The sequence below is a fragment of the Pantherophis guttatus genome, chromosome 1 (genome assembly GCF_059756535.1).
Source record: "Pantherophis guttatus breed Tessera chromosome 1, ASM5975653v1, whole genome shotgun sequence".
Taxonomy (NCBI): domain Eukaryota; kingdom Metazoa; phylum Chordata; class Lepidosauria; order Squamata; family Colubridae; genus Pantherophis; species Pantherophis guttatus.
Window position 1 is genome coordinate 127776629 of NC_142063.1, and position 11566 is coordinate 127788194.

The window sequence follows — 11566 nt, forward strand, 5'->3', positions numbered from 1 at the left end:
CATGGGCTGTGAGTTTGACACCCCTGTTTTAAATGGATAGAATTGAAACTCTATGCATTTATCCTGCTCTTCACAATTTCTTGTAGAACATATATATATATTTGTTGGAGAGGACTACAACAAAATGGTAGTATACTGTAGCTCTGCCTTTTCTTTCTGATTTGGATTTTGCCATCTTCACTGAGTAGCGGGTATATAGGTAGTCCTTGGTGTACGACCACAATTTAGCCCAAAATTTCTGTTGCTAAGTGAGACATTAAGTGAGTTTTTTCCCATTTTACAACTTTTCTTGCCACAGTTAAGTGAATCACTGTAGTTATTAAATTAATAATGTGGTTGTTAAATGAATCTGGCTTCCCCATTGACTTGTCAGGTCGCCAAAGGGGATCACATGACCCTGGAACACAACAACACAACAGATATAAGTCAGTTGCCAAATGTCTCAATTTTGATCACATGACCAGGGGATGCTGCAATAGTCATACATGTGAAAAACGGTCATAAGTCACTTTTTCAGTGCTGTTGTCACTTTGAATGGTCACTAAATGAACTGTTGTAAGACAAGGATTACCTGTACTGATTATTATCTATTTTTTTTTATTCTGAACATATTTGAAGAAGGTCATTTAATCAAAGCCAACCATTGAATCCAGAGCTTCTGTAGAATGACAAAACTTGTGTTGTGACCTCACCCAAGCAATAGCCTTTATGTATTTGTCTGTAACGGTGGCACACACAAAGGACCTATGCCTACACACATTCCATCATTTGCCCACTTGTTCTACTTTTGTTCTTCACCAACCTCTGTGAACATTGGTTTTCTGTGCTTCCTCTACAGGTTCCAGATAATTTATCTGTATTCTTCCTTAGTGACTATCCTTCCTCTTCATTCAAATTGCCTCTTCTGTTGTCTCATATTCCTTTTCTTTCTGGAATTGTTTGTGATAGCGCTTTTAATGTTTGCTTTTTTTAAGGAGGCCCCCACTCATCTTATTTTCCCATCAGATTTCCTGCCATGAAATCAACTTATAATTGTTCTGATTTCATTAAAAGCTACTTTTTGAAGTTCAAGATAATGCATACAACCACTTCCCCTTAATGCTCTTGGTAGTCTACTTCTTCAATTAAGTTTTCCCTGCTAATTGTTACAAAACAACCTTTCTCAACTGGAATTCCAGGAAATTTAGGGTTCCATGAGGGTCAGGTTTGAAAAAAATATCAACATAGTGTACAAATAGCTCATGTTGTAAGATGTAAATATAATAGCTTTTATTCAAGAGTTCCTGAAATACTATTTCCTCCAGAGTTAAAAGCAAAGTTGAAAAAGACTGTTATATCATCAGAAATAGTTAATTCTTTTAGGCCTTCATCCCCTGAAGGAGGAAGTTGTCTCCAAGACAAACATAGAATTTTCAGTAAAGACCATGCTTCTTTATTCCCAGCAGTAATTTGAGTCCTTAGTATCATAATCACTAATATTATAAACTTTTTGAAAGGGTTTGCAATTTGCTTTTGGAAACCACCTTCTGATTCTTCACTTTGATTGGCTGGGGAACAGGAACTATCACCAACAATGGTGATTAATTAATTCATCCACTTAACCCAGATGCTTCCTGCAATATCTTAAAGTTTATTCATTGAGTTTTAGCAGCTGTTAGCAGTATAGCTGTTTACTGTACTGTGTAACTTGTTCTACTACTTCTGTTCATTTTAAACAATTATACTCTTTCACTTTTACGTCCCAAACATAGGAATCTTTCACTAGGTTTCTGTTATATTGATTACTTTTATGTTTGCCTTCCTGTACTAAGAATTCCAGCTCTCTTGTTTAATTTCTGAAATATAAACATTAGCATGTGGGGAACAAAAATCTTGATGAGTCAATAAACTTTGTAACTTTTTTTTCCTACTGAGTGGATTAATTGTCTCCATTACTGCAACATTCCTATTACCTACCACAATACCTGAGCTTTATCTTAACTTTTCAGTTAAGGATTTTCATCTTAGTTAAAGTTTCATTTGAAAGGTCTCCTGATAAAACTCTCCATATTTCAGCTGAGCCATTTTTCACCCGCCTTCATGAGGTGTTTATTCTGGGCCATAATTCAGACAATGAATCCAAAATCCAAATCCTGCCAACATGATTTACATAACCAATCATCCCTCTTCTTCTTTCTCTTGTCTTCCCTTATAAATGAAGATCATCCTTCAAGTTTCTTGAGCTTCCTTCCTGGCTCTGCAAAATTTATGGTGATCCACAGTTCGGGTTTGCAATATTTTTGTCCTTCTGTGGATTAGCATTAAGGAACAAATATGTATGGATTTGATCATCTTTGGCTGTCAAATCCTGATTCATGCCCCAGGCAGGCAGCACACTTCATAAGTACATAGACGAGCCTTATCAGCACTCATCATATCAGTTCTTATATAGTATTCACATATAGCAGTGAGTTACTACCTTTTGGCTGTCTACTTTTGGTTGTTTACTTGCAGGGCACAACCAGTAGTGGGTTGCCCCTGGTTCGGACCGGTTCGCAAGAACCGGTAGTAAAACCAGCGGGAGGCTCCACCCATTGACCCAGACATCGTCATAAGTGATCTGTGCATGTGCAGAAGTTTCTGCGCATGTGCAGAAGAGCGTGCGAGTGCGATGCGAACCGGTAGTAAAGGTAAGTAGAACTCACCCCTGGGCACAGCTGTTTCTCCTGAGTTCTATAGGAATCAATTATCTTCTGTCCTATATTGTATCTTTTTGTTCCACTCAAGGCCCAGAGCCAACCTCTTCTGCAGAACACACCGAACCACAAATTAGCCAACTACATTTTAATTTAGAACATCCTGCAAACCCATCTACTGATTCCAGGCAAGAGCTCATGGTACATGCATTGATCTGCTCTTCCTGGTTGACTGTTCAGCTTCGGCTGCCTAAAATGCTTATATTTCACTTTGCATAAGAGTAAGAACACTAGATAGGAAGAAAACCAATTGTACATGCATGTATATAATATATACATATACCCTAAATAAACACACACACATACACATACACACAAGATGCTATGGTAAAATAGCACACTGCTCCTGAAATAACTTGCTCTATATGAAAGTTATTTCAGAAGCAGTTGGCTACAATAACCTAACAGCCTGATTATGGTTTTAGTGAGGCTGCTGAAAGAAAAAACGGTTTGAGAACATTAGTAAATGTATTCCTTTTTAAGGTGATGTCACAAGCTGTAAATGGAGGTTTTGGTTTAAATTGGGGACAGCTGTAACAACTGCAAACATTTATTAGCACAGAGCTATTGATCCTCACCACTAGTCTCAAGCATTATGGAGGTAACCAGCAAAATGAGAGCAGAAAGAAGAATTTCATGGGAGTGGTGCATTAAAATCGCTTTATGGCTGACTGTTTTACTTTATTGGGTAAGGTATTGATTTGTGTGTGTGTTTTAAATTTGTAAATGTATCTCACTTTGTATCTAGATTTATAAAATGTTACAAATTTTTTTCATTTATTTTTGGACCAACTTCTAAATTCTGTTATGTGTTATAATAGTGCAGTTCTTAGCCATAATAGGATAACTGGAAATATAGTAGTTTAGAAAATAAACTTAATAAGATTGTGGTTGTGCTTGCACAATGTGCTAAATCGTAAAGCAGTGTTTCTAAACCAGGATGGCAGAACTGAGGTTTTTTCCAACTTGCATCATTTAGCAATTAAAACTTTTTGTGAGGCCAAGGTGTAATATTCTAAAGCAAATTACATTTTTCACTAAATATAAATGACTTAATTTAAAATGCTTTGATGAAATGCTTCCTTTTCCTGTACTTTATACTATTTATAATTTTTCAGCCCTAGAATAAGTAATATATAATGACTTGATTTACTTTGCATTAAACATGGTTTTTCTGAATTTGTATGTTGTATATACACAGCTGTGTTTTTTAAATAATCTCTGTTTAAATTGGTATGCTTGAGTATTTTACAAACAGTGGGTGGCTTTGCTATGATCCTCCTAGAATATTTTCCTAGAAAAATCCATAAATATCTCCTTTTTACTGCTATTTTTTAAAGAATTTCTTTAAGAATATAGTAGCCTGATTTCTTCTACACTATTGATTAATGTATGAAACTCTAAACATACCTCCTGAAACTTTAAAAGAGTAAAGAGCTTGAATTTGTTATATCATGGCTTGTTTAATATGTGCTGAATAATCCATGAACCACAGAATGGATTAGAAACCAAACAAACCACATAATGACCTATTTTGATGTTTAAAGCCTAGCCTTGAACAGAAAGGGTTAACTCTACTATGAGCTTGGAGCAAATGTCTGTGCAAGTAACAATCAAGATTTTTATCTATACTTCTTTCCCTTGTATGACTTTGAACATCCATGTTACAAATAGTTTGAAATTAATTTGACTAAAATATATTTGCCTTCATGAGGAATAACCTCTAACTATGTTTCTTAATTATGCTTTAACCTCCCAAACTCTAGGTTGCTGGAGTTGTGTTAATAGTCACAGGTGTGTGTGTTCAAGTGAAACTTCACAATGCTTTTGTGGTACTGAATGAAGCTGCTTCAGGAGTACCTGTGACCATAACAGTTATTGGTGTGCTTATTATCATTCTGTCTGGCTTTGGAGCAATTGCTTTATTCAGATCTAACAAAGCCATGATCAAATTGGTAAGTGCTATTCAAATATATTAAATGCAATACAAAACATGTGTAGTTAATCATGATTTGTTTAATGAATCTCAATGTGGTTAAGATTTAACCTCAATGGAGTTGCAAGATACCATAGCAATATCTCCTTAAGTTCTGATTCTTTCTCAGATCAGCTCTTAAGGTAGGACTGGACTAAACCCATTGCAGTCCTGAGCTCATATACATGGAAACAAGAAATTGTAACCTGGTGTCAAGAAATTAAGCTAGAAATTCTGTCTACATAATTGTCCATTACTGAGGAGTAGTAAAAGTAAACCAACATTTAATATATTTTTATTTGAATTGACTGTAAAATTTGTTTTATTTTGTAAGAAGCTACAATTATGTTAGATGGTTGTATGCCATTTAAATTCCAGTTCTGTTAATGTGTTGGGGAAAACTATCTGACTATGATGCTTGTTGTTTTTAGTGCTAATAATGCCCCAAAATATGTTGGCCTGGAAATGTATGCATATAACACAGTCACTATATAACCAGAGCCAAGTTTTTACCATGTATGGTTCAGGTGGTTTGACTTGGACAGAATCGGCCTCTCAGTTTCAACTCTTTCTAATGGTGACTTCATCATTTTGACGTATCTGAGAAGATAAGTGACCGCAATAATGGATGAATGTTGAGTTTGGCTTTGCACTTGTCTCAGAGTGAGATTGACATACCAGGCAGGCTAAGAATTGGACCTCTGAATAAGAGAGTTAGGGATGGATATAGAAGGGTAAAAATAACAGTGCTGTGTTCTCAAAAGCAATTCTGATAAATCAGTGGCTTTTAAACTAAACAGGTCTCTCTCTTTCTCTCTGACTAGTTCACAGGTTTACTGGTGTTGCTCTTGATCACTGAAATCCTAGTTGTTGCCACTTCCTATGCGTGCAGAATAAAGGTGAGGTTTGGGAAAGAAAGTTTCTGGTTCAAAACACAAGTCTTATCTTCAAACTGGAGGGGAGGCAAAACCTTTTGCTTCTTGAGAATTCTCCATTCTCAAGAGGAATGGAGAATTGCCATAATGTGAACTAATTTTTGATTTCTGCTAGCTACCTGTATGTCCAGTATAGCATTCTGGGCTTTCCCATGTCCTTAACAAAGGATGCTTTTTTTTTGTCTTCTCTGTCACACTAAAATAGAGAAATGGAAAGAGAGGAAGTGGGTGACAAGATTTATACAAACAGTGATTATCTGTTAGCCTAATATTGTATGATCAGTTATCTTCCCACAGCACTCTGGCAGAGGAAGGCAATTGCAATGGAGCAGAGCTTGACCTGATGTGTAATTTAATATTCAACTGATAATAGTTCTATGCTCAAAAAATATAAAAAAGAATCTGGGTGGGATGCAGTGTCAGTTGGCTGCTTTTTCCTAAACAGTTAAGTACCCCAACGTTGAAAAGCAATTGACTAGAACAAGCTGCCTTACAAGGAACACCACTGCTAATCATGTCAGGATAGTGTTCGTAACCAGCAGATAAAAGACAAACATCTTTAACACTATTTGATTTTCAGAGGAAGTGATCACCTTCTCTTCAAAATAATTAGTAATAACTGGCTAACTTAAAATAGAAATGGCTTTTCATTGTTATTAGTCTTGCAATTTTACGGTACAGTTTTGTACTGTACTGGATTCACAGCAAAAGGAGTATAAACAGGAGTATAAACAACTTAGAGTCAGTTGTAAACATAAAAAAAAAGAGTTTGAAAAGTGTATATTCTGAATGCCCTAGAATTTCCATTTGCTTTATTCTATGTCTCCCCAGCTACTCCAGACTGTATCCAAAGATTTCGTGAGGATTCTGAACAAGTATGATAAGATAGTGCAGATCACCAAGGGGGTGGATACTCTCCAAGCAGAGGTAAGGAATCTCTCCCCACCCCCCCCCAGGAACAACTGAACCCTAATTTAAGACAAAAATTGGTAGCATGACTTCTCACTTGCATTAGAGGAACAACTATAGAAATTAAATACTGATTCTAGTAAATAGGCTCAAACCTTTAGAATTGGTGTTGCTGCTGCTTCCGTTTTGTTGTTTTACAATTAAAAAGTCAGAACTACAGAGTTTATTTAGACTGCTGATCTGTACTCAGAGGCAGAGTTTATAGAATCCCACTGGGTTAAACTGGAGCTAACTAGTATGTGGCTCACCGCTGCCCTTGGTCTCAAAGCATACTTTCCAACTCAGTTAAAGGTTCAATATATTCTACAGCCAGGTGATTACTGGATAATGTTCAAATAGAATTGCTCCAAGTAAATCACCTCTGCAGATTATTTTTTTTTCATGCCTGTAGATATGTAGGGAAAATGACATGGGCACCCCTAATATGAATCTGAGTTGCGTCTAAGAAAATGTATAAGAAAATACATAGCAAGAGCCTTGGTAGTACAGTGGTCTAAAGCACCCTGTTATTAAGACCAGCTGCCTGCAATTACTGCAGGTTCGAACCTCGCCAAGGCTCAAGGTTGACTCAGCCTTCCATCCTTTCTAAGCTAGGTAAATTGAGGACCCAGTTGTGGGGGCAATAAGCTGACTTTGTATAAATATACAAAAGAATGAAGGCTATTGCTTAGCGCATTGTAAGCCGCCCTGAGTCTCCGGAGAAGGGTGGCATATAAATCAAATTAAAAAAAAAAAAAAGAGAGAGAGAGTTTTCCAGAACTGCAAAGCCTTTTGGAATTCTGTCCAAGATGACTGTTCCCTATTTATCTACTATGGATGTCTAGATTATTTATTTATCTGTTATTGAGGCAATGTAAACCAATATTTTAAGGATTCCAGAAGGCACTGTAAATATTTAGTGAGGATGACACTTCTTATAGGACAAACTTGGAATGGTTTACAATTCCAAAATCTAACTTTAATAGGGAAACAAAGAAAGGAAACTACCTTCTATGATCTGTGTTGAGTCCATCATGTCTTCATCTTCCCACTGTCAAGAACTTTAAGAAAGATATATGGCTAGACTGTGAGCAGAAAATCTCTGCATTTAGTTAAGGAAGTGAAGCTACTGACTTATGAGACACTGTATTCTCTGTTACCAACTTGCATGCTTGCCTCCCTACTGTAGTTTCAATGCTGTGGTGCGGAGAACTATTCAGACTGGCAAAACACAACCTTTGGACTGCTCTCCTCATCTGTCCCCAAAAGCTGCTGCAAAGTGCCTGTGGAAAGCTGTGTTACTGATCTAAACGAAGATATGGTTGGCATTAATCAGGAGGTAAAACTCCACATTCCCATCATCGCTTTTGTTAAAGGAAGGATGCATGTGAATCTAAAGTGCTTTTAAGTTGGTTACAGTTCTTACTGGGAATATATTGTTAAATGGATTAAGTAAAGAACCTTGTTGTTCAGGATGATTCCTTCCAAGTTGCTACATCTATATAGTGATGATAGAATCTAACTCATGACATATCTTGGTTTTAAATGGATTCTTTTGCTAACTCTCCTACCTGCTCTGATTAGAACTAGTCATTGAGAAAGGAGTAGAACCACTGTAAAACTGTTCCCTCAATCCCAAAGTAAGCATAACATCTAACATTTATAGTCTATGCCTGTAGGTGCCTGTAGAGAATGTATCCCTCATTCTCTCTCTGAGCTCTCTAATGGTTTATTGTTTTAATTGTTAGCTGAATTTAATTTGATTAGCTTTTAAGAAACATCCATTGCAATTGTTAAGAATGCATTCCCCCCCCCTTCTTTCTCAGGGCTGTCTTCTGAAACTAAAGACATGGACTGAAAGAAACATTTCTGCACTTGGAGGACTTGCAGTTCTTGTTGTATTTGGTCAGGTAAGCATAAAAGGCTTAAATAAAGGACTACAGTAATAGCATTTGGTGCTTGGTTGGAGAGACAAATCTGTAGGCCCAGACTTTCAAAGTAAAGTAAAAAACATTTGGGATCCTTAACACTGTTTCTCTTGTATAGTAGCTCTATCACGTTATTGCTTTCAGTAGAGTTTAGAGCTAAATGCCATCTAACTGGAATGATCAATTTCATTTTCTTACGTGTCAGAATTAAATCACTTTCTGCATGTTCTGTACTTTCTCATCAGGTAACTGGGATCATGCTTTGCTATATTCTGCTGAAAATAATAAACGAAGACTATGACATCATTGAACAAGCTTAAGAAGCCAGCATCCATTTTATGACTGCAAACTTGAATTGAAATTGAAATAAAGTGGGTTTTTTCTTCTTTTTGTCTTGCCAAATACAAAGTGCACAAAATAAAATGTTCTAAAACACAATTGTTGCATTGGTATTTTTCACTCCTAGTGTCGTGACCCCTCTGGATTCTGCCTTGTTAACGAAGGCAATCTGTAAAAATTTAAGTTGCTAAAACGTTGAGATCCTACTTCACATAGTACAATCCCACTCAAATTTCCATGTAGATACAGTAACTCTCTTGTATTCGCTAGGGTATTAATAGGATGACAATCTTTAAAAAGAAGTGTGGGTTTAATACACTCAGACAACTGGGGTGTATTTTTTTTAATTTCATTTATATGCTGTCCTTCTCCAGAGCCTCAGGGCGGCTTACAATGCGTTAAGCAATAGCCTTCATACTTTTGTATATTTATACAAAGTCAGCTTATTGCCCCCACAAACTGGGTCCTCAATGTACCTACCTTAGAAAGGATGGAAGGCTGAGTCAACCTTGAGCCTGGTGAGATTCGAATTTATAGTAATTGCAGACAGCTGGTGTTAATCACAATGCTATCAGTCTGCTGAGCCACCAGGCCCTTGAATGTATAATTATTAGGGGTGTATAATAATTAGGTAAATGAATGTACAAGTATTGCTTAGCAAGACACTTACAAGGAACTGTGCTAGTCACATAAATAGCACAGGAAAATGGTAGATAGTAACATACTAAGAAGTAAAGTCAAACTCACTTCCTGGAAACGTACACGGATATAGCCATGCAATTTTCTTCGAATAAAATGGGAATTAATCTCCTCAAAAATTTCAGCAATGGCAATCTAGCCTACAGCATTTGTCTTTTAGGCTTGTGTCTATTTGGTTTTCTAGATCAATCAAAGTTGATCAGATGTTGCCTAAAATGCTTCACTAATGTAAAGACAACTAATAAGCAAAAGAATATTGATACATAGTTTATACAGTTTTCAGATAGCACCAACCTAAAGTGATATTTTAATGACCACCTACCCTTTTAAGAACTGGAGTAAATTAATAAACTCCAACTCCAAAAGCCAAGTTCAGTGCAATATGTAAATAGTACACAAAGGACAGCTAAACCCATTCTTGTAATACAATGCAGACGCTTAAATTTAGAGTAAACATAAACTAGAGACAATTTCTTCTCCATTGCAGAAACAAGGTCAGCTATCTCCCATATTAATCTCTCTGAAATTAAGACAGGCTCCTTAAAATGACTTGGCTCATAAATTCCACTTTTGACCTTCAAAGGAAACTGTTTCAAATCACTTGCTCATTTCACTCGTTTTCTCTATCATTTTTCTGGGTAGAAATTCCAAACCCAGACTATTAGAAAATATCTCTACTAATGTCCCCAAAAAAGAATTGCACCAGCTGTAGAATTTCCCTTTATGGGACTAACATATTGTCTTAGCATTTCTCCTTCCTGGCCTCCTGGAAAATATTCATTTGTTATAAGTATTTGAAGGAGTCTGCTCAGAATCTGCAAATCTTATCTGCTAATCAACTAGAAGGATCTAGTTTTGTTAGAGCAACAATTTGAAAATATCTGCCTAAAGGAACACTGATGTGTGTATGAGTGAGAGGGAGATATTGAATGTGTTTTTAGAGAAGACAAAGCAGTCTGAAGAGATTAGTGGTAATCCCATGGACTCTGAACTGCAAACAGAAGTTAATGAAGGTGTGCTAAATTCTTGATTTCTATATTTAGCACCAAAAACCCAAGTGGAATTGTCCGACATTTTAGTTTTCAGAGGAAGAGCCCATTGTGACTGTTTCTAACAAGGTGATACAATTATGGCTGATGCTGGTGAAATATTTTTGAAGGTGATTTTTGTTAAGTATAGTTTCACTATGGATAGGATTGGGTTGGTGCTTCTGGGCATAGATGCAGATTAGGCATCCATGAGCAAAGATGGAAATAATTACACTCCTAGCTGTCAAGCTGAAGGACATTTTCCTCTATTAAGAATTAGTGGAACTCTACAATTGCTTAAATCACCAGTCAGGAGTAGCTGGGAAATTACAAACCTGTCAGCATAATGACCATACTGGATTAAGGCATCTAAACAGATTAGCAAGCAGCACATTTATCAGTGCTTAGATAAGGATGCAACAATTCACAGGAACCAGCATGGGTTTGTTCTCTCTCTCTTTGACATGGTGCCTTCTAATGCTCTTTCATAAAATATGGAATAGATGATACTATTGGGAAATGGACTCACTATTGACTAAATTACTAAACTCTAAAGTATTTATTAATGTCTCTATTTAAGATGCAGTGGAATTGCTGAATGGAGTGCCATTGGGCTATTCTGTCCTCAGCTATTCAACATTTTTATCAGTCACCTGGAGTTAAGGGAATACTTATAAAGTCTGCAGATGACACAAAATTGGGAGGAGTGGTTGAAATTTTAAAAGATCCAAACAGTCTTGAACAGGGAGCTGATAGGAATAGGGTAGAAGATACAAAATGGGTATGAGAAATGTAAGGCGCAAATATAGGAAGGAGCTTCGTAGTCATATATTATGAAGGGGATCTGAGGGTCCTTGTTGACTAGAAATTAAAATTAGCCAGCAGTTTGATGCAGATGCTAAAATGATAAATGCTGCATTAGCAGAAACATAAGAGTCCAGTTTGCTGGAAGAAATTGTGTTGTGCTTTAGTTTCCAGC

General features: G+C 36.5%; 1 protein-coding gene across 1 annotated transcript; it reads left to right on the forward strand.

Annotated features, from left to right (window-relative positions):
- Positions 1 to 3276: 3276 nt before the first annotated feature.
- Positions 3277 to 8959, forward strand: LOC117674624 (tetraspanin-6-like). The gene is made up of 7 exons (XM_034432735.2): positions 3277 to 3423; positions 4502 to 4690; positions 5535 to 5609; positions 6477 to 6572; positions 7783 to 7932; positions 8420 to 8503; positions 8767 to 8959. The coding sequence occupies exons 1-7, from the start codon at positions 3331 to 3333 to the stop codon at positions 8839 to 8841; spliced, it is 762 nt and encodes a 253-aa protein (XP_034288626.2). The 5' UTR covers positions 3277 to 3330; the 3' UTR covers positions 8842 to 8959.
- Positions 8960 to 11566: the final 2607 nt, after the last annotated feature.